The sequence below is a fragment of the Gnatocerus cornutus genome, chromosome 1 (assembly GCF_029298725.1).
Source record: "Gnatocerus cornutus isolate USDA-ARS CGAHR chromosome 1, icGnaCorn1.1, whole genome shotgun sequence".
Taxonomy (NCBI): Eukaryota; Metazoa; Arthropoda; class Insecta; order Coleoptera; family Tenebrionidae; genus Gnatocerus; species Gnatocerus cornutus.
Window position 1 is genome coordinate 36,516,626 of NC_142233.1, and position 21,154 is coordinate 36,537,779.

The 21,154-nt window shown below is 40.4% G+C and overlaps 1 protein-coding gene across 3 annotated transcripts in view; it reads right to left on the bottom strand.

The window, feature by feature from the left end:
• hth (Meis homeobox homothorax) overlaps positions 1 to 21,154 on the bottom strand; it is a 90,934-nt gene that overhangs the window by 25,152 nt on the left and 44,628 nt on the right. For all 3 annotated transcript variants that reach the window (XM_088049856.1, XM_088049857.1, XM_088049855.1), the window contains 2 exons: positions 20,543 to 20,666; positions 10,636 to 10,644 (listed from right to left, as the gene is read on the bottom strand). In XM_088049856.1, the coding sequence (XP_087905982.1) occupies positions 10,636 to 10,644; positions 20,543 to 20,666 (133 nt within the window). The remainder of the gene's footprint in view (positions 1 to 10,635; positions 10,645 to 20,542; positions 20,667 to 21,154) is intronic.

The window sequence follows — 21,154 nt, forward strand, 5'->3', positions numbered from 1 at the left end:
CATTATTTTCATGTTTGTAACTTTAAGGAGCCAAGATATATATGTGTACCCTAAACGCTATTTTTCCTACAGAAAATTTTTGTAGGCGCCAAATATAAAATGAGGCTCTGTGATTGGTCGTACAACAGAGCGAGTTACACAATGCTAATTTTTAAACTTCTGCAATTCCTGTGGAATGTCAAACAAGAACTGTCACATTTGTCAGTTTTTTACCAAATTGTAGGATCAGCAGCAATAAACTTCTTTTTGTTATTTTTAGTGCAGATTTACAGGTACATATTTTATAATAACTGTTTTTCATCATTATATTATTTTGCGATTACTAATGAACTTGACATTTGGTTAATGAGTGAGACAAATTTAAACAGCCTATAAATCTAAAATATAGTAATTTATACTGCGTAAATTTGCATATGGTGACGTTTGCTAAATAAGGTTATGTTATGTATCTTTTAATTGTTCCAAAGTCCCAGTATCTGTGGCAACACATAATTCTTAAGTAATAACTCGGATAGTTTCTTTCTTAACAAAAGCATTTTGACTTTCAGACTTTTCACTTTTGGCACTTTTTCAAAATTTGACATTGTCATTTCAAATGATAGTTCTGTAGCCTGATTTACATTAACAAAATTTTGCTTGTCTCAGCAAAGGTACATATTCACTACAGGTATCTAACTTATCCCTTTTAAATACTGCTGATGTCTAAAATTTTCTGCAGGAAAAATAACGTATAGAAGATTAGAAGATATTTCGACAGGAAACGGTAGAATTAAACTAACTAAAACTACCGAAAAAGAACGACAAAAATTTGATGGTCATGATCGTTTAATACGACACTTGTATTTTAATCAGCTGATGCAACAAACGTAATAAAAAAGAAGACATCATGGGCATTTTTCATATGTTTCATATAAATTATAATGTTTAAAATTTAAAATTTCGTTGAAAATCAGTTGTTACTAATGCCACTATTTTTTGTAGGCTCGTAATTTGTTTAAATGTTTTGTTTTAGGTAAACTCCACATTCCTGCATTTTCTATGACCAGCAGGTTTAAAAAATACCATTCCAAGCTCCAAACAACTCGGTGAAAATATAAAACGGTGATCATCAACAAGATAAATCTGCTTTTGCTTTGTTATCGAAGAATAATTGTGCATTTAACCTTTTAATGCGGTGTTTCCACCTTCTGTAAATTCTAATAGAAACAAGTCAATTTATGGTTCTTCTCATGAATTTAAATGAATTTCCGCTTGAATGTGGATTTTTAATGATTTTGCTTTCGAAAGTGACACTAACTTAAGCATTAAACAAATTTGCAAAATAAATAAGTAACTGAGTGACTGAGTTGATCTAGTAGCGGCATTTGAATTGTTACACCATAGATAAATATGTAGGTGCTCCTTTATAAATCGAAGAAAATAGAATCAAGAAAAAAAAACTGCGTAGTGAAGAGAAAATATGGTTGCTTCGTAAATAAAGTTAGCTCGTGTCGTTGCGACCTAAACCTAAACTGTCAGAATATTGAGGCGGTCAATAATGATCATGAAAGTAAATTTAGGAATAATTTATAATGGACTGGATCGCGTGTTCTCTAATATAATTATTGCCTTAAAGTAACAAATAAGCTTAAACCTACTTTAACGTAATAATTTGTGAAGCACGAAAGTAAAAAACTTCTCCAAAGGGCAGTCTAGTGCTAAATTTTGAAAAATTAGGCTAGAAAATAAAACGAGTGTTTTGTGTAGACGCTGGTCGTTAGTTCCCCATCATCATTGCTTCGGCGTCGTCGTTGAGAATTGCAAGTTTCGCGGGGGCGTCAGCGAGCTGGCAGCGTTCGCCGCAGCATCGCTCTGTTCTCCCATTGGTTCTCGTTCGCCCCTTCAGACATGCATCCGATGTCGATTCTATTCGTAAATCAAAATCTCGCCAGCGAATCCACCCTTTTACTGACCCGCTCCTGCCATCAGCCAACCCGAGAATGCTGAGTTTGTCCAAAAGCTCAATTCTAGGTATGTATGCGTTTTTGACGCGATCGATATGCGGTGTGATCGCCTAACGGACTCCAATCAAGAAAATTGACTGACGGCGATTTGACATTCGACGCGACGAGATTTAAATGTGATTTAAAGATTTGGCAATGGAGCAGTGAGTGTGTCACCGTTTGAGCGTTGCCAACTTGTAAAAAGCGTACGTCTGTCGGGTCGAAGGCCTGTTAAAAAGCGACAGTAATAACGTTTGATTTACCGGTAATGATTTATCACAATTTGCACGAGTGACAGTGTTCTCGTGGCGCGCATCGTTAATTGGCGCGAGCGGCTTTAATTAATTACGGACGTGTTTTTGAACGCGATTCGTAATTGACCAGCGCACACCGACTAAACATACAAACACACATATTATACTGAGCGTGCACCAAACAATGATGGACCTCAACTGTATATAGCCGCGACCTACGACAACAAGTCCACGTCTAGTACGTAAATCAAGGAGGCCTCGGCCGACCTCCATAGCGACACATATATCGTCGACGCGCACTCATATTTCAAATTTTACATCCAACTACCGTTCTGACCCGACATATGAAAGTGAAATTTCACACAAACAACGGGCATTTTTAGACCACAATGAAACAAGCACCCATCGCGACCTTCCTAGGAAAGTTCATGGGCTCGGCCGACACATGTCACGGTTCTTGATCATAAAAACTAATAGGTAAGCAAGTATGGGTAACTGTGACAAATCCATTTTTGCCAAGTTTTTATGATACATTTTTAAGTGCACTGGGCAATAAAACAAAGGTATCAATCGAACGGGTTCCGTTTGCCGGACTCGTTTAGTCATTCTATAATCACGTTATGGCACTGATTTTTTTTAAACTACGCAAACCATGAATGGCGAGCTCATTCAAATCCTCCAAAAAATACAACTGCCAATACAATTTTTCAAGCCCACTTGCTTCGCTGTCGCGACGCTCCATAATTTTTCATTCGTTTGAAGCTTTAAAAATAAACCAATGCCAATGGTGAGAACGTTGCGATTTGTCATTTTGAGCCTTCAAGATTGCCAAATTCTCTTAACTGCTCATTATAGCATTTTTTTTTGTAATAGTTATTTATGTTATAAGGTCGTACCGGCAGTAATTATGCGACGTGTACCATAATGACTGGGTACGATCCGAATTGCATACAAAACTTTATCTGCTGCACGAAATGAGCGATTCGGATTCATCAATTTAGGCTTCTGACATTGAAGAAACTATAAAGAACGTGATTTCTTCATTTCTACCGGAAAAATCCAGAGCAATTTCAGGTTTGATTTGAGTTTACATGAAAAAAAGTAGTCTGATAAATTAATTCATTATTGTACTGAGGACTATAATGACAATCATTATCGTACTTAAATTGAGATCGCTATTGTTACCATTGTGATATGCCAGCAGATAATCGCAATTTATGTTCAAGTTTAAGAGCTACGAACACTCTTGGTAATTTACATAGACAAATCTTAGAAAAATTTGTTTCAATACTCCTTTTATGGATTCTATAATTAATTAGTACAATTGACGTGAGCACTTTTTCCTCCAATCGGTCTATAGAATTTATCATTAAGGCTCTTGATGTACTAAAACCAGGCCAACCGATTGACGGCTAAATAGGGAATGGGGTATGTACTACATCAAAGTAGAGATAAATCATTTACCTGACAAATTGACATCACTTTGACATAATTCGCACCAGAAAGTTATGTTTCATCTCATAAATTCGGAAAAGAGAAGCACTGTGCATGACTGCTGTTTATTATGCCGACATCATAAAAGTGGCAAAAAGGTGGACTTATAATTATCTTCATGTATTCAAATGACTCCGCAAAGCAGATCGATATTCTGTGTTAAATAAAATACGAAAAGTTCAAAGGGAATGGATGGAATATACAGAAGAAACATAAATTTACAACGTTTGACTTTGTGGTGATTCACAAAAGTGAAACAGAAATGACTGCGCAAAATAATTGGACATTGCAATACAGGATGAGTTTTCTGATATCTGGCTTTGTCAACAAAAACTCTAGAAGAACGTCTAATGTTGAGATAAGCGACCTTTGAGAAAATTGCACCTAGCTTTCATTAAATTGGGTCTTAAATTGTGCGGCAATAATCAAAATTGCAGTAAGGTCTCCAAAAAAGATTGGATCGGTAAAGTAATGGAATAACACGATTCGCCATACGGATTTCACCCCCATTTCAGTATACGTATTTTGGTTGTTTTGTAACCACTCCGATATTAAACCGGTGGTCGTTCCTCGAGTTCCAACGTCTGGTCATCAGCTAAGCCATTTTCATTAATAAATATCATCCGTGGTCTGGATAAAAGAGCAGACAGTTCTCTGCGGTGGTCAACCGGTTAGTTCGGTTTATAGTTTTTAGCCCATTTTCCATGTTTAGAAAGAATGGGCACGGCGTTTTTAATTTGCTGAAAGACGTATACAAATAGAGCAATTTATTCGAAAAAGAAGCGGTCGGCGAAATTTGTAGACACGGTGCTGGGATTCAATCGTGGTCATAAATATGACGTGCGTATAGAGATGTCGCTAGGCCTGCACCAGAGTTATTGTGCTTTTTACGGCCATCTGCACTGCTCTGGCCGCGACTCGTCTCTTACGTTTTACAACACTACTCCATCTACCATATCCACCAGATTTATATCCACTTTATTACAACCTATTTACGAGTGAGTCATCAAAAGTTATAATAAAAAAGAGAAAACGGGACCCGTCGAGGTGTCAAATCGATAACAAAGCAAGTTGTTTTTTTTGAATGATAAAGGTGGGAACCGTGTCTTTACGACTGCTTCCTTCAATTAGTCCCGGCGTCATAACTGAAGAAGTAGGGATGATCCGGGACGACGAATTTTATCGCGATGGCCATTTAGAAGATTGCAGGCAAGATGGCGAAGCATCAAACGGACGGATGAAGCATTACGGCGGCTACGGCGTCGCGACGGTGAAGTTCGTGCGACGGTGTGCGCCGACGCCGATGGCAAATCTATTTCAGAGATGGCCCTCCTCTCAATTTTGATGGACATTCGAACGACCGCGCCCTCATTTCCGGCAACAAATCGCGTCTTTATCACCCCTTCAGTGAAATAGGCCTTTTTTAAAGCGTCGTCTAGTTCCAGAATGCGACTGTTTCATTATCGAAGTCAAAACAGAGCTCTTTCTGGTGAAAATGCCCTTTGGGAGGAAGTGTCACAACGAGCGAAATAATTGGCGCATCACCATGAACTGGTCTTCATGATGACTGACATAAACACACCAATCAATCTACCAGACGCAGTAAAATAATCCATATAAAGTTACTACTTCATTTAATAAATAGATAGATGCGTATCGGCCCTATCAACATTACGATCGTTTCATTATAGAGGAAATAGACCACCTGAACGATCTGCATGAGAATGCTTCCGTTTGGTGGGAAGGTCAAGGTTTGTTTGCAAAAATGGTGGAAAATCTGAGAGAAAATTTATAAGGAGCCCCGTAAACCGTCGCTGTTATGCAGAGGTGAACGATGTTCGGACAGATTTGAAACGGGCAGTAAAAATCAGCTGATCGCCGTGGGGATTTTGGCGAAAGGCATAATAAAAACATTTCGGGACGTAATATAATGGCACATAAAGTGACGTTTTGGAGAGATGGGTGCGGAGCGATGAAGAGAAGCGAGAGCGCGCTGCCGACGGTTTGATATGGCAAAAAGACCACTACAACAAACGGTGGAAAATCAATAGCTCTCTACGTCATAGGCCGCTCTCGGCGCATAGGATGGGCCGGATCAACCCGCTCGGCCCCCAAACTGGGGGTTGCACTTTATTTATTTACTTGTTTGCTTTCGACCGGCATATAAGTGCAGTCGCAAGTGAATTTCAAGAGGGAAACTTCTAATCTGCCACGACTAATGAGCTTCCCGCCAATCTTGCCGGAGAGGAAAATTTTCACATTACGGATCTTATCTTAGAACTCGATGTACTTATGTATACAGGGTCCGGCAACACTTGTGTCCACCCCCAAAATCGTTTTTAATTTTAAAGATAAAATTTTGAAAATTTGCATACACTCATAGTTGACAAAGCTCTAGAAGCCGACGCAAAAATTTATTTTTTATCACTTATAGTTTAGGCGTCGCGACGCCTTAAAAGTGTATTTTTTAGCTAATTGTGAAGTTTTATGAAATGAACCTCTAATTTAATTTTTTTTCAATATAAATGTGTTAAAAATATCTCAGTTGACATTTTAGATTTAATGTAAATTGTATTCAAAATTTGAGGAAAAAATGCTGTTTTATCAAGTTAGTTTTCAATTTTATTACGTCAAAATTGGGAACTACGTTTACACCCATCTGTCAACATCTTGTGTCACAAAAGACATCTATTCTTTGGTTCGTTTTAGAAGGTAACAAAAGTCTTACTTGGCGAAATTGTCGCTTTGTCGATGTTAATTAACGATTTCTAGTGTCCAGAACGTGCAACATACCCGAGCTAATCAAAATTCACCTTCATATGAGTGAATGAAGTGACTTGTGAAATTTTGGTGTAAACGTAGTTTGTCACTGCACCGTCAAAATGTTGAAAACTAACTTGATAAAACAGCGTTTTTTTCGCAAATTTTAAACACCATTTGAAGTAGATTTAAAATAAAAACTCAAATATTTGTATTACAGTTATGTTGAAAAAAAATTGAATTCGCTAATATTACCGCAAAAAGCCAAAAATCGCTAAAAATTAAACTTTTTAGGCGTCGCGACGCCAAAGAATCCGTGATATAAAAACAAATTTTTGTGTCAGCTTCTAGAGCCTTGTCAACTATAAGCGTATGCAAATTTTCAAAATTTTATCTTTAAAATTAAAGACGATTTTAGGGGTGGACACAAGTGTTGCCGGACCCTGTATATCGTCCATGAAGACGTTGATCGTCGCAATCGATAGTTGAAATAGTCTAGGTGTAGGAAGTGACTTGCAAAACGGTAGCACCTGGACGCCGTGGGCGCCCTACACGCCACTTTAATCGACGTCCCTGTCAGCTGCGGCCCATTATATTAGATGAACTTGCATTTTGTGACATGCGGTTGCATTAGCACTCTACTCACTCTCCGATTCACTAATTATAAAACAAGTGGGGTTAAGGCTTCGCATATGACCATACCATGCATTATGTCGTAATGGAAATGTTCCTATTCAATGTGGAATCATGCATCAATTAGGCCATACAACGCACTTCAATCAAACACCATAATCATATACCTGAGGTAAAAAGTTGTGCAATTTTCAAGATTTCTACAAGTATGCACGATATGTCTATTAAAAAAGTTCGCAAAAAACTAGTACCTGCTGTCATTTTATGTGATTTTATAATTTTTTTATGCTAAATTTATCTTACTTTTAAAATGTTGATTTTGTTTTGAAGAAGAAAAAAAATTTCTAACCAAGTAAAATTCGCATTCAAATTTTCAAAATGAAGCACTATAACAGAAAATGAACCAAATCTGAAGCTTCTATTTGGAATCTTGAATCTCAAAACGAAAAATCGATTTGATATCATCGCAATGAACTAATAATGATAAAAAAAAGAGGTCGACCAAGATTAAGCCGTTTGTCTATCAATTTTCTGTCTCGTAGTTATGCTATGATACTTGATTGGTTTTAATTAATTTAATGGTTTTCAATTTTTACTCTCTAATTCTTGATTATCTTGTGCGATTAAAAGAATTCAGGTGCATTTTGTCTGATTGTATTCCAACACAAAACCATGGGTGAATCAGTGTATTTTTAACGAGTTTGATTGTTGGCACAGTTGAAATTAATGTTCTTTTTTGAAATGTAGATAATGGTTGTTTGGTAAATTTGCTAGCGCTGCTATGTATCAACAAGCAGCGTTGAATCGTGCAGGTAATTTTGCCTGTTCAGGTTTGGTTAGGTATGTGGCCACATAGAAGTTCTGCCTGAATTTAATTAAACTGCGCCTCCGTTGTTTTCGTCTCTTATCAACGTTGCATCATTGGCCAAACAGACGTAGGTATATCAAGTTAAGGGTTGGTATAATCTCGCATTCCATCACGTGAGTGTCACTGGAGTGTAATTAACTAGTTTTCCTTCCTGCTGTTTAGACACCAATTGTTTAACTACACATTACGGCGTCGCAATTAAACCGACAGAAATTCTACCGGGCGGCGCTCCCTGTTTAATTATTCAATAAAACCGTTCCAACTTCATTCTACCCTTTTATAATAGCGACCGGTATGTGTATACATATAAAAAAAAATCCACCCGACACGTTGTTATTCGCATCAGAATTTCGGCCGTTCTTTGTTGTATGTAATGAGTGACAGGTTTCGTGTTTGTGGATATTTGCATGTAAATGAATGTTAATATCTGACTGGTTTCGGGGCGTTATGCGATAGGGAGGCGCTATATCACAATTAAACACTGTCGTATCGATACCGTAATTTATGAAGCGCGCTCTAATGTAAACATGGTGGAGACGTCGAGGGCCTCATTATGCGTTTAATTAGATTGATTGGGACGGAAGTGCAGTTTCGGAAGCGGCGGCGGCGCCACCTCCGACAATATGGCGGTGATTGTGCCGCCCCACAAAGTGTCGTCAAGTGTTGTGTATTCAAACAAAGTTGGTGAATGGGGCCTCGTAACCGCAACCGAGATTATAAATTTATTAGTGACCCGCGTAATAACGGAATCACTATGTATATGCAGAGACCCTCGCGCTTGCCTTTTCTTCGTCAAGAGGGAGGGAGGAACGACCGTAAAAATATTTATTAGAACGGCACTGCCTGGTGGTTATGACTCGGGGAGCGTGTCATTGTTTTGGGAGTGCATTAAAATCTGTTTAGAGGCGGTGAGGGCACTTTAGGGGGCGCCCCTCACAGGTCCTAGGGGATGCGGTTAACAGGTGTATCGCATGTCCGCCGACACATGCGATTGTCATTATTGCCAAAGGACAAGCAGAAAAATTACCGACTGCTCCAGGGTCTTGGTCGATCAACATGGCTGGTGGCTGCAATAATAACAAACCTGTACACCTACCACATGTTGTGATTTATGGCTTCGCGCTGCTAATTGTCCACTCCAAACTATTACACTTCGAAATCGATACATTATGTAAAAGCGAGAGTGGCAAGCGGATCGTATTTTTAGAAAAAAATTGATTTAAACCAAAAGCCTGAACCTTATCGCTTTTCAGACTTTAATAAGAAGAAGGATTAGACGAGAAAAAAATATTCAAAGAACTTCATGAAGACGGGTGCCTCGTCGAAACAAGATCATTATCATACAAACACAAAGCGACTAAAAACTCTTGAATATTTTTGGTGTGTCCGTAAGTCGATCCCTGCTCATTAACGACGACGAAAGGGGCAAAAACAGACTCAAAAGAAGATAAAAAGCCATCGCGAATGTCACGGAGTGACGTGTCCGGGAAAGAAGATAACGCCGACCGGCCCCGACTGACAACTTATAAAGTGTTGTCAGCTTTTTAGCGACTACTAATTACACCAGAGAACTTGGCGAGGTAACAGACAAACGCGCGTGAAATTCAAACAACGCCCAGAAAAACCTCACAAAGGCACCAATACATACTCTGCGCGCAAAACCACACTGATATCGGCACGGGGATAACTTTATATCATACGCTTCCCAGAAAAACTAATTGACGCATACCGGCATTTATGAATTTAGACTTACAAGACGTGTCATTTATACTTTCTCCATTCAAACCAAATAGAGCAGTGTGAGGTATTTCTCCGCGCAGTCACTACGATTTCACAGCTTTTTACTCGACTACGGCAAAAATTCACTCGTGCCGATAAAGAAACTAATTAAGAGACAGATACCAACAACCCAAATATGGAAAAACGTCGTGACAGCTTACATTTTGATACCGGCGACAGACTCTTCAATTACACTTTCTGTTAAGAAATTCTAAAAATCTTACAAAATTTCAACTTTTGTTGTTGTGTACTATTTTAAAATAATCCGAAGGGTTGGAGAAACGGCTTCTGAGATATTTCAAACAATTCCATTGCAAGGAAGGCCATTTCTGTGAGGCTCTTGCAGTGGTCATCATCATCCCCATCACCCGTTATTACTATTAATCTACTTTTTTGATGTCACACGTATGTTTTGGGCTTCTGTGCACGTCACACATTCGCCGACCGCCGATCCGCCGCAAATAGATTACGTGATCCCATCTTGGTGATCTTCATGCACCACACGTCTTGGTTCGGTCGCAGGAATTGCAACACGTTACCGTATTGCCTCCCCTAAAGTCTTATACCCTTCGCGGTTACGCCCCGATCGCAAATTCCATCAATTCCACTAGACGAACACATACGAACGTATTAAACACTTCACTTGGTCCAGAGAATAGAACATTCTCTAACTATACACAAACACAATTTACTTTAATTTCAAGAGCAACATTTTATTGTAAAATAGCGGGAACGGTACATAACAAGAAACGACTTTAAAAATAAAACAGATGTAAAAACATTAGTGGAAATTTCATACCTGACCTCTAGTTATAAAAACGAGGGACTATCAACTGGGACAATCGCGAAGAATTGTACCACTTACCCATGGCGTCTGAAAAAAAGAAAAACAGGAATTAGACAAAATTCAATTACATATGAATAAAGTAAACCAAAATTTATAATACGGAGAGAAAATGTAGCAGGATCAACTTGTAATACAAACAAATCTGTGATGAACTGTATATAAAATCCCAAATTAAAATGTTAACTGAATTAAGAATCAACGCAGACATTTGTGCAAGTCATTGTGTTCTCATGCAGCTTTTCTGATTACAATTTGTATTTAACAACACTGCAAATTGTTCTCAAGATTTGGAAGTAGGTAAATGTTTTGTAAAGAAAAATTTTCTCTGGCCTTTTGTTTAAAACAGAAACCGTTTACTAAGCTAGTAAGGCAATTGGTCAAATCGCGGTCTAAAGATTTTTGTTATATTAGCTCCCAAAAAAACGATGTTGGGTGCATTTGAGGTGTGCGTGTTGGCTTCATATCCGCAGTGTTCATTTTATGACCGTGGCACACCCATTTCTGCCACAGCTCATTTATTTTTTGCCTACGGTAGATCTTTTTCGCCGCCGACTCATTTCAAAAATCATTTCACTTATCTCATAAGGGTTGTTTGTTAATTACGCAAGAGTCAAAGACCCAGTTTAATTAAAAGTGTCTACCTGATGGCCACCTTATCCGGTCTCTTGAGTAGTGCAAAACGGTGTTTGTGCCGATGCGATCAGCCGCTACATAACCCCCTCCTCTTCCCCCGACATTCCATCAAATTAAGATCAGCATTCAAATGGCGCTCGAATGCAAATGTCGCGGAATAATGCAGAAGCGAGCATCACAGGGGCGTATATGTGGCAAATTTCACAGAAAATTTTATCGGTGCTCAACAGCCACTACGACGAATTTATATTATTGTGTGAGACGATTTGAGATTCCTGCGAGAATCCTGCTGCACGTCCCTGGACAGAAACGGGAGATTGAACATTCCATTTTTCTGGTTGCGCTAAAACTGGTCTCTCTGGCGTTGTCATAATGCCGAGGCGGCATTCCTCGACAACGGGGATTCTCAAACGGTGGTGGGGCTATCTTCAGCTCTGTGTTGATTGCAACAATCTAGAGTTTGGGAAGTGCTGGATAAGAGATCAGTTGCGGTGAATTCCAAAAATGCGTTTGAGAAGTGAAAACAAAACGTGGGCCGCTTTCGCAATTATCGATGCCGGTCCTGTTATTCATTCGAATCATCTGACAACGGGTGTCCTTGCACCTGAAGGGGGCAATTACCAAGTCAACACACTTGCAATTACTGGATATTGAGATGGTGTTTAGCAAACTCAATGACAAGGGGCTCATAATGGTAATTAGCAGCGGGTGCTCCACTTGATCCGTTCTGAATTGATATATGCAAATCATTTGGAACGCAGCATTTCCTTCTGACAACGCACTCTTAATTTAAATTTCATATAAAAGAAAAAATACATGTGATTTTTTAAATTTAGTTGTCTTTAAAAAAAATCACTATACACTCATTAAAACATTCTTTGGGAATCTTGTGTCCACTGCGTCGCAAGCTTACAAAAATAGATCAAAGTAATGGGGTTCCCGTTAACGAGCTGTCCGGAAAAATAGACAATGATTGTGTAAACGCTCAAGAATATTCATCAAATTACATGTTGCGTCTTTATTAAGAGGATTTGTCTTAACAAACAGAGACCATGTTAAGAACCGTCATGGGATTCGACAGAGAGATGGAGAAAGTGATGGATTGAAGTTTCAATGAAGATGGTTTGGAAATGTTCTTATAACAAATTCTGTGGTCGATGTGAATTTCGCAAGTGAAATGTATCGTCATCACCTTGGTGGCTGGAAGGCTTCTTGGGTTTCTTGGGCATTGTGTTGGAGCCGGAGTTATAGAGCATACACGCAAAGCGGATCGTGAAAGGCCGGGACGTGGAGGTAATAAATAAATAGCTGTATTCCATTGTGCTTAATGGTCGTCGGGGGAGAGGACGCCTTTGTCTATCTTCGACAGGCATCTCCGCGATATACAAACTGTCGGATTTGTGCGGTTTTGATAGAGATGTATCGAGCACTTCTCCCAGCAGGAATCCGGAAAAGAAAACGGTCTCTCTGATTCAGTGGTGTTGTCATCGTGTGTTGGTGGCAGCGCTGCAGTTATCGATTGGTCTGTCTTTATTACGAAGACTATTATGCGGCCGCATTAGGCCGGAGTGCTTTTAGACTTAAAATATGGGAAAAGTTGTAAGTAAGTCTAATGCGGACTGATAGATTCGAAGCCGCGATCATTGAATCGAGAGAGCGAAAGCGACCCCACCCGACCAGTAGCAAACAAACACCGACTTCCTAGAGTCTCGACTTTACGAACTATAAAATTGTCGCACCCACAAAGAGATCAAACGCGCCGTTATATATTTATCTAAGTTTTATGATTAATTTAAACGGGTACGCGTATTATTTCAGGTTGCTTCTTAAGAATGGGTTTCTTTCGCTGTGGCGCGGCGGCGGGTTTACGACGCCTTTGTGGCCGAGTTCGACAATGTCAACAATTATGTTCCGTGTTACGTGTAGGGGAAGAGATCGATACCAAATCGCCGGTTTACCCTATGTAAAACTCATCGGAATCAGTTTAATTCGGCGTCAAGTGGTCCGGCGAGACTGACGACGCCGTTGGGCCGGTCGGAGAGGTCATTCTGGAGCTATCTTATTGCTTAGCCCGTAAAAGACACGATACGGCGCGCGGGATTTGCGGTTAAGGCCGAGTAACGACCGGGATATAAACTTTATAGCGCATTACACATTCGACACCAGTTACCTTAATAAAATACTCTTGTGTGCGCGAGCCGCTCGTCAACGGGAGATTTCAAACACGAGATCAGGATTACGCATCCTGCAGGAAGATACGCGACTTGACTTCGGCATTTGCCGTTGCACTACTCATAAAGGAAACCATTGGAGTTTACAACTATTTCTTGTAAACTTGTATTTCCTAACTCTGATTCATGCACATTTTGCATTACCACTTTTGTAGCCGGGAAGATGCCGACAAAACTGTTCCCTCATTTGCGTTAAAAAGTATTTTACACTTAATTTGTGGGCATGGAAAAGAACCAAACTTTACTCTTTCCTATTTTTTTAATTCGGCTTGTTTTTAACTTCTTCTTGAATAGGAAGAGCATCGATAACGTTATCGTTTCTTCAAAGCTTCCAAGTTTTTGCGAAAACCTTTTGAATGTTGATTAAGATTTCCGTGTAACAATGTCGGTGTAATCGTGAGGCTTGGATTCAGCAAGGCCCACCAGGCACTAGTCGCCGCCCCCGATTGCTATAGCTCTTCTCTTAATCGCATTCAGATTCAATGGGGCGGAAAATTTGATTTCGGTTGGTACGGCAGCGCGCTGACACTGGAATTTGCATAATCGCTCCGCTCCACGTCACTTGGGCTAATTAAAAATGTACAGCACGCCACCTCCTTGGCGCGTCAATATTTGATGGGGACGGCGTGTTAGTGTCACGGCGGTCGTACTTTTCACCCCTGTGACAGCAACGGAACCCTTTTCACTCGCCATACCATGCGAAAATCGCGTAATAAATAAAGTGGCGTGCACCTACTGTCCGTCCCTGCACTTAGCGAGGGCCGGCCGGGGTGTGATGGTGGCGGTTATGGACTTGGGACATGCATCTCGCGGGAAACACGCAGATGATAAGGTGTCCGACACAAAACGCGTCAATTAGGATCAAGAGTATCCCAATTTTTCTTCATGGCACCGTATTGTATTGGAAAAAAATTCAGGAGTCAACTGTCATATTGTGTCAGAAATGACTTTCGGGTGCCTAGGGAAAGTTGCTTTTGTTGAAAAACCCAAGTTATTCAATGTCCAGGTAGCCAGACCATTGTAGCATGCGTTCATCTGACGAGCTTAATAACGCGGCTTGGAGGAATTATGCGATCCCGAGGGTTCGCGATTGTTATGTGTTGATCAAGGAAGAGACTACGGGCCATTACGACGTAATTGTGGGGCGGCTATTGCTTTTTTAACCAAATACCCGGGGTGATAATGGCCTCTGATTACATCGCGCCAACTAGATTAATTCCGTCAACGACGTTCTCGCGCTAGGGGTTTTTTTCTTTGGCAAAAACAGGTAGAATGGAAACATTAATGATACATCGACTTGCCCTTATGGCTTTTCGCCACTTTAAGTAAACAGCTGTGGAACGAATGTTGGCTGTGTTGAAGAGGAAATATGAGGGTTGTTCGTAGTTACTAATCGTTAACATACGGTATATTTGTGGCAAATAAGAGAATTGAAAATTTATAGTGTTCACGTTTTCCGCGAGCTCGTGGTTTAAGCAACATTTACTTCAATTTTGTCTAAATAAAGCACTTTGCGGTGGACGTTAATTCTAATCAGACGCTTTCTCTCTGGTACGTTATTAATTTGTCGGTTTAAGCCTGCATCTTCTTGTTTCAACTTTTCCTTAGTCTGCAATCGCAAGGAAGTGATTCCGTAAGAATGCGGAAGGAGTTAGCAGTGTCGTTGTCGATCTTGGGCTGTTCGACATCGTGTCGAGATAATTCGATCGGCTCTCCTCCTGTGGGTCCCCAAATAACGAGGTGCTTCCGCCGTCGAGCACACTCATTGTCGAGTGTCCTTACGTCGTGATTCGATCGGCCATGCGACACGCACATATCATCGCCGAAAAGCGAGTCAAGACGGTGGCGACGACACCGTATCTTTGATGTGCATCTCGATATCGCCCCCGTTGATATATGGCCTCCTTCGCGTTAATACCGACCATGGGGGCTCAGCGTTATTTTCCATTACAACAGGAGCGAGAACCGACAATGGCAATGGTGAGGACTCCGTTTTGTAATTCCAATCGTCGCTGCGTAAAAAACACCGAACCACCCCTAACCAATTTGAAATTCAAAGTATCAGAGCAGCGCGTCATCAACATAACAACAAGTCTCGGGGAAACTTATCGTTATAATAGTTTGCCGGTTTAATAAATAGGTTCTGCTTGGTCTTTTGTCGTCTTGAGATCTGATATGGGGTGGTATTGTCGTTCTCGGGTTTAATTAAGCGGAGGTGCCGGTAGATCTCGGCGCCGTCTTAGCGCCGCTGATAACAACTTCGTGGATGACAAAGGGCCCCGGGCCGATAGAACAACAGTCCACGGTTCGACGCGCCGAGTAGCTGTAAGACACTTGTATGTGAACCCTTTATCGCCCCTCGCTAAATGGAACGATTCAAAACTTGGGCTGCATCTGATAAAATTATTGAACCAACTTTTAACTTATTACTCGCCAGAGCCAATTTGTTAAGACGCTTTATCCGAACGTTGCCGTAAATCTCAAACAAATAACACGAACACGAAAACGAATCACGAAAATTACCTACGACCAGGAAAAGTAGTACTAGCCGTCGACATAGTTCATCTACTGCCCCGTAGATTAAGATGGAACAGCCAATGAGAACTTTGGAAAACTGCACAAAAACTTTCAACCAATCTATACCCCAATGATTCTAGGGGACGTTTACAAATCACCAACTACAACTTCAATCGCCAGAGATAACAACATAACGAACCAACTTTAAATTTAGGTGTCTGGATGGACTTCTATACATTACAGGAGTTTCCAAAGATATCTCAACTGCTGACTAAGAACAAACGAGAACACTGAATATGGAATTTTATGACACAGAAATTGGCATACTCATTAAACAATAAATAACCGGTTGACAAAAATTTTCAAATATTTCGTTTTATTTATAATTTGTATTTCTGTTGTAACGGGATAATTCAGCAGACAAACATCATTTTCAAAGATTGGAGGGACAGCTTTCAGCAGGCGCTGCTTTGAAATTGCGAAAATGTTGGAAAGTCCGCTTCGCTGCGGTCATTACAGGACTGGTCCGTAGCGAGCGCATCTCTTCGTCTATTCGTTATCGCAACATCTGTAGCACCACCGTGTGTCCCTTTGGGACGACTGATAAAAACAAATGACGCCGACGACGTCGCCATCCCCGATGGAAATGACTTCGGTTCCGCCGCACTTACTTATTCATTTCACGAAACGAACTTTTAAATTGTGTAATTTAACGAACACGCTCTTTTATTTTCTTCTCTATATCTGAGAGCAGGAGAAGAAAGCACACTCTGTGTTACATTTCATTTCGTCGCCGTTAGACAAAGCGACTCGTGTGCCCTGCCGAGGGGAATAAATCGGCGACTTTAATTAAGATATTGGGCAGCCAAGAGATATATTCTTTTGTTTCGGCGGAACCGGAGAACGATTCATCATGGGGACCGGGCACGCTATCGCTAATGAACATTTTAAATTTGCAACGGTGGAGGAGATAACGCAGCTTTTATCGGCTCCCCAGGTTTCCCCCGGCGATGCATCTTTGAAGGTGACCACGCAACACAAAATGCAACCCTTTGTCAACTTGTTACCGAGCTAATTTATCCTTGCTCATACCCATTTAAATGACTAAGAGCTTTTGACTTTAAATTGAGCTAATTCAGTGAAATCAAATACTAGACTGGGCTGAATTTATATAATTTAATTATAGAGCAGCGCACAATAGAATAAAACTGCGACTGAAATGAAGTGCGCAAATTAGTTCAATGCACCAAGTTAAATTATATTAGGCCAAATGGCAGATGGAAAACAACGCTGCTGTTTAAACCATATTGTAAGAAAGATATCATTTTAGAAAGATATAATTAGACATAGATATCATTTGAAAAATGTGAAAAATTGAGTTGATATAAAAAGAAAGTTTGTGGGTCCGTTTTCTGGTAGTTCAATACAACTGTCGGGAGTGTAGGGTTTTTGCGCTACGCAAATGGTCAATCGCGCGATTTGTCCTGATTATAATTAATTGTGCTGGGGCATGCGATCGTTGCAAAAATAATTCGAATGAATGCGGTGCGGTTTGTCGAGTGCGCCGCCACACAAATTGCTTGAAACTATTCCGCAACGGTCGGTGGTGCTGGCAATTTAAAATTTGTAAAAGCGCAGTCGTAAATAATAGCGGGGGCATGTTTCGCGGTTGCACGGCATGTCGTTTGTTTAATTCGAATAGGATCTCCGGTTCGCTTTTGTGTGTCGGGAGGGATTATTTGGGAACGGAACTTGCGGAAATATCGAGACAAAAGTTGACGAGGCGGAAAGAACGAAAGCCGAATGGAAGTCTTGTGGAGGAGCGCCGAACCGTGCATGCTGAATTTGGAAGAGGAGAAGCGTCGAAACCATTATAGCGTTATGGTATTACCTCACCCACTGTTTAACACTCTCAAGAAAGCCCTCTTCTTAACTCGCAATGCCTCCAAATAGATAATTATGAGGCCTGCTCGCTCCCATTCACTTTGCATAATTACTTGAAAAAGTTTTGGCCGCGACCCCACAATCTTCGTTCAAAACCCAGAAACAAGAAATTAACTCGGTGCCCTTCTCCGCCGCCGCTTTTCCAATATTACCAAATTTTCTTTCCTGTTGTTCTAGTTTATTATACTTTCAGAGCGCACAAGACGAGACGTTACTGAACAGAGCCACCCTTTTAATGATAAAACATTGCCAAGGCCATCACGGAATTTAGTCCATATACCACGATGTAGAAGGGTTTCTCAACACAAAACTTATAAATTCATTTTGTCTTATTAGATAAAGAAAGAGTTTTAAAACTTTGGCAAAGAAAACATGACTTGATGCAACTTCAAGAGGTCGTAGCTTCACGACCCTCTCCAAAAGCTCTACACATGAATCTAGCTTGAAAGAATTTAATGACCATTAAGACTTGAAGGCAGCAGTCTCTTTTAATTAGCAAAATCATGTAATTTTAACTACAAAACGAAATAGTCGGCGAATTTTTTTGGTTCTTTATTGGAAAATAGGAGAAGTAGTGCTAGGTTTACTTGTAATTTATAATGGTAGCCTCGGTCACAAGTTATCTAACCTAGCGCTTGTAAAGTGGGGGCGTTTGGGAGCGTTTCGTGAGTAATATCGTTTGTAAAATGATAAGTAATTCAATCCGTCTAGCTCCCCTGTCTAGTTGAATATGTGTGCGGTGCGTTGCGTGCGGTTATTTTTATCCACAGGGTGTTCTACGATAAGACCCTCAACAAGACTAGCAAGCGAATAGACCACACCATCTAATATAAATATTCCACAAAAACACAAATAAACAGTCCCTAATCGTCTATGGTTTTCTGTGTAATGTTTGATTTATGTCGACCGCAAGTGGTTGCTTTAACCACCAGCACCCTTACCACAACGACTCATAAAAGATTCACACTTTTCTTTCAATTTGATGGGAAACGAGCTTGCTTCGCGACACACATCTGTTGTGGATGTTGCGTGTTGCTGCACTTAATAGACCCATGTGGCCTTGTAGTACTTCGGAGACCTCCCGAATGTTGAAAAATGGATCAAACTTTCGGTGAGCGCATCAGACATCTCGGAATTTATGATTATTTATGATTGAGGTTGATGCCATACATATGAAAAATCGGATGATAAGAACGCATCCTGGGCGGATAAGGAGAGCGAAGGGGTTATCTCAAACACCGGGATAATTGGTCGTCTTCTTATCAACATTTCGGATGAAACCCAACATGCATTCTAATGCTGGCAGGTCGTTTTTCATCGATATGACGGATTATGCTAATTGAATAGTCGGTGACAACGTCGGCGACAACACTTTTAAAATAAATCCTGGTGCTCTAATTGAGTGAAGACGATGATTGGGTGAGCCGTGCTGGGGATGTTTTCGTGGCATGATGAAAGTTGTTTTCCATTCCATTCCGTAAGCTATTAGCGGAGTCAGAGCGAAGAAAGATGCGCTGTTCTATTTAAACATCTTCCATTAAGGAGACGGGGAGGGTCGGGCTTGGAGAGATAAACCCTGGCGCGTCCTCCCAAAATAGAAATATCATCCTCCATCCATCCCTCCGAAAACATTTTTAATGATTACATTCCGATTCGGACGCGACATTAGTTATGGTGACACGTCGACGGGACGCCCCAATAAATACAGATTTGTGCGTCTGATATACGTTCCGGGTATTGGCGTTGCATTACTGCATAGCAGAGGTGCCGTGTTCAACACAATTACACGTTGTGGTGACATTAGTTTAATTCAGTGCCGACTAATGAAAGTTTACGAGCTGGCCACGTGAGCACGCCGACGACGACGTCGTCGTTTTATTGCGCGTTCACTTCACCCGTTCAACGTTTACTGCCGGTTGGTTAGCGAAAAAGTTATGTATGTATGTATGCATCATGTGTTTAAATGGCACACTTTCGCTAAATGCTTCATTTTTTGTCCTTTTGATTTACTGGGACTGTTTATGCTGCATTTTTATCGTCATTTTGCAGCAACTAGAGCATCCACTGGTAATACAATCTTATCGAGGTTCTTTAAACTGCAGGAATTAATGCATTCAAGTTTCACGACATTCGTGCCGAAATTTATTATTCTCCTATGAGCGTGCAATTATCTTACATCTTAAACAATTACATTGGGCTCCGTTAGCGTTAAAGACCAGCAGGTTGATCGTTTACCTTTTTCGCGTTCGTAATATGCAAGTTTAATGGGAGGGTTGGTACAGCTGATGATCGCACATGTTTTCGGGCCAGGTTTTTTATCGTTTCAGTGGATCTGGCCACCGGTAATGTCCATTTAACGACGCACTGCCTGCCTATTAATGGCCAGTTGTAATTTTGTGTAAAGGCAAATGAACAATTATTGATTTAGTCATTAGCGCGGCGTTATCGCCACTAATGCTTACGAGAAGAAGCGCAAACTCTTCATTAGCCGCCCGGCTTTCAATTATGTAAGTAGTTTTAATATTAGGGACAAGTTTCATTAGCCCGCTCGATCGTTGCTTATCGATAAAAACCTACAATTACTGTTTTGAAGCATTTACCTGGATCCGAGGCGTCGAGACTTTGCTGGGATGCGGGTGCTTGAGATAGAGGTCCAGGTGTTCCAGGCGACCTCACGTCGTCATTCACGGGGCCCCCGTACGATAACGACGACGATGGCGGCCTCTGTAATCAGAAACAATACTTAGGCATAAATGATGATATCTTATCAGTTTGCTATAAGTGGCTACAAGCTATTATAAACTCCAAAATACATTAGGTAGTGGCAACTATGTTTCTGCATTTTTTTTAAATTATCATTAAATCACTGAAGAGACGAAAATTAATATACACTAATCTAATCTAATCTATACTAACTGAAACAAAAATCACCTGATTTGATCATCTTAAATAATAATAGATCATTCGATAAACTATGTACTGATGAGTCTACTCATTTTCTGGTATCAATAAATTTCATAAGTCTTGTTTGGTGTGCTGATATTGACCTAGAGTTTTGATTTACATGAGATGACGTCACATATGTGGAAAGAAGTAAAGCATAACCTCAACATCTCTAGATGATTGGAAACATGACTTGAGCTAGCGTCCATGATTGTTTTATAGAAACGTAAACTTGTTTGACATTCAGGCAATTTATGGTTACAGTGTCA